At 34.3% G+C, this 1,884-nt stretch overlaps 1 protein-coding gene across 4 annotated transcripts in view; it reads left to right on the forward strand.

Annotated features, from left to right (window-relative positions):
- LOC109830103 (phosphoglucan phosphatase LSF2, chloroplastic) overlaps positions 1-1,884 on the forward strand; it is a 6,592-nt gene that overhangs the window by 2,407 nt on the left and 2,301 nt on the right. For all 4 annotated transcript variants that reach the window (XM_020397259.1, XM_020397258.1, XM_020397256.1 and 1 more), the window contains exons 2-3: positions 1-84; positions 1,335-1,505. The exon at positions 1-84 is cut by the window's left edge and continues 107 nt beyond it. In XM_020397259.1, coding sequence (XP_020252848.1) covers positions 1-84; positions 1,335-1,505 — 255 coding nt within the window. The remainder of the gene's footprint in view (positions 85-1,334; positions 1,506-1,884) is intronic.

Genomic DNA, 1,884 nt, shown 5'->3' on the forward strand with positions numbered 1-1,884 from the left:
AAAGACATTGAATATTGGGGAATTGATTTCCACGCTATTGTCAAGAGATGCAAAGAAGTTGGCATTCGGCACATGAGAAGGCCTGTAAGCTAGTTTATTGTTCTTTTTTTAATCTAATTAAGTTTTCTTAGAGGCTGAATTGGAAAGGAAGAAGATCATAGTGCCATCTTCTACGTTCCAAATAACTGTCAGCATTCATTATCTATTCATTTACATCCTTTTTTATTTAATTTGTACAAAGTCATGGCAGATTATATTGCCTGAATTTGAGTATTGACGCTTCGTGATTCTGTCGAGTAAAAGGCAAGGTTTTAAATATCGGTTATCGGGGATTTATCGGACGGCCAAAATCCTTATCGGATAGCGGAAATCGGGGATATATCGGGGATAAGTAGTATTTATCGTAGTGATATACTAAATGATGTGTATATATAATATACCAATTAAAAAATGTAATCTAATCATGCTTAATGAAATATAAACATACCAAAATGTAAATCATCATGTTTAGAATCATTAACTAACTGTAGAAAGCGAAACTTGCATCATAGCCTTGAAAAAATATAATGTTAGTCCAAATTGGCCGATAATCCCGATAATCCCGATAAAAAAGTCTTACTTATCGGCCGATAAGTGCCGATAACGCCGATAAATCGCCGATAAACCTAGAAAAACGATAACCGATTAAAAATCCAATTTATCCTAGCGGAGAGCTCCCAAATCCGATAACTCGGCCGATAATATCGATTATCGGCCGATATTTAAAACAGTGGTAAAAGGTTGTCATTGTGAAATATTAAGTTTCAGGGTTTTATTAGATTTGCACATTCCAATAGGATGACATTAAAAATAACTATTTCAGATAGCAGAACACGGAATGAAACTGAAGCAATTATTTCATTACACAAGGACTAGCTAAATGGTTTAAATTCCGAGACTTGGCTGAAATACTAATTGCTTTGCAACAGCATTAATAGGAAAACTGGTTCCCTTCTATGCCTTTTTTAAGTAACTGAAAATGCATAAGCATAAGGCTCTAACTAATATTACGTTTCAAAAACATCATGCAAAAGTTTATTCAGATTTACAGTAAAAATGTGATTAGCTTTTAGATATTTGTGAGTCTTAATGGGAAAGCTCCTATGATTTTAAATTTTTTTCTGTAGAAGTTAAGAAGATTTTCATTTTATATCCTCCAAGTAATATATTTTAGTATCTTAAAGTTTCGACATAATTGAAATTTAACTGATCATGTTTTACCATTGTATTCTTGCTTCCTTCTTTTATTGAAAAGGACTGTTGTATGTTCTGATATTTTTAAGTGCATTATTTAGGCAAGAGACTTCAACCCAGATTCTCTGAGGAGACAACTGCCAAAAGCCGTTTCTTCACTGGAATGGGCAATTTCTGAGGGGAAAGGAAGAGCTTATGTTCACTGTACTGCTGGCCTGGGAAGAGCACCTGCAGTTGCAATAACTTATCTGTTTTGGTTTTGCAATATGGATGTAAGTTGAGTTCCTATGTGTTTTTCCTATTGTTTAGTTACAAGGACTATTTCTTTAATAAATATTTGTTCATCGTAGACAGAAATATTCAAGGATGAAATGGCCTCCCTATTACAATGGAAGGCACAATTGCACAATTGTTTTCATAGGTTATATAAAATTTCAACTTTTCACAACGGGCCCCATACCTATAAATAGCAATTAAGGAATAACTAAGATGTCTCCAAGAGAAAAAGCCACAAATCAAGTCATTTGCCATTTACAAGCAAGAGATCCCTTCCCTTCCAATTGGGGGTTTTCTCTTTCGAGAACATTTTAGCTCATTAAATAGGAGGGTCTGTTCAGAAAAGTTGAAGCTTGGGGGTTATGTGAGACACCC

The sequence above is a fragment of the Asparagus officinalis genome, chromosome 2 (genome assembly GCF_001876935.1).
Source record: "Asparagus officinalis chromosome 2, Aspof.V1, whole genome shotgun sequence".
NCBI classification, from domain to species: domain Eukaryota; kingdom Viridiplantae; phylum Streptophyta; class Magnoliopsida; order Asparagales; family Asparagaceae; genus Asparagus; species Asparagus officinalis.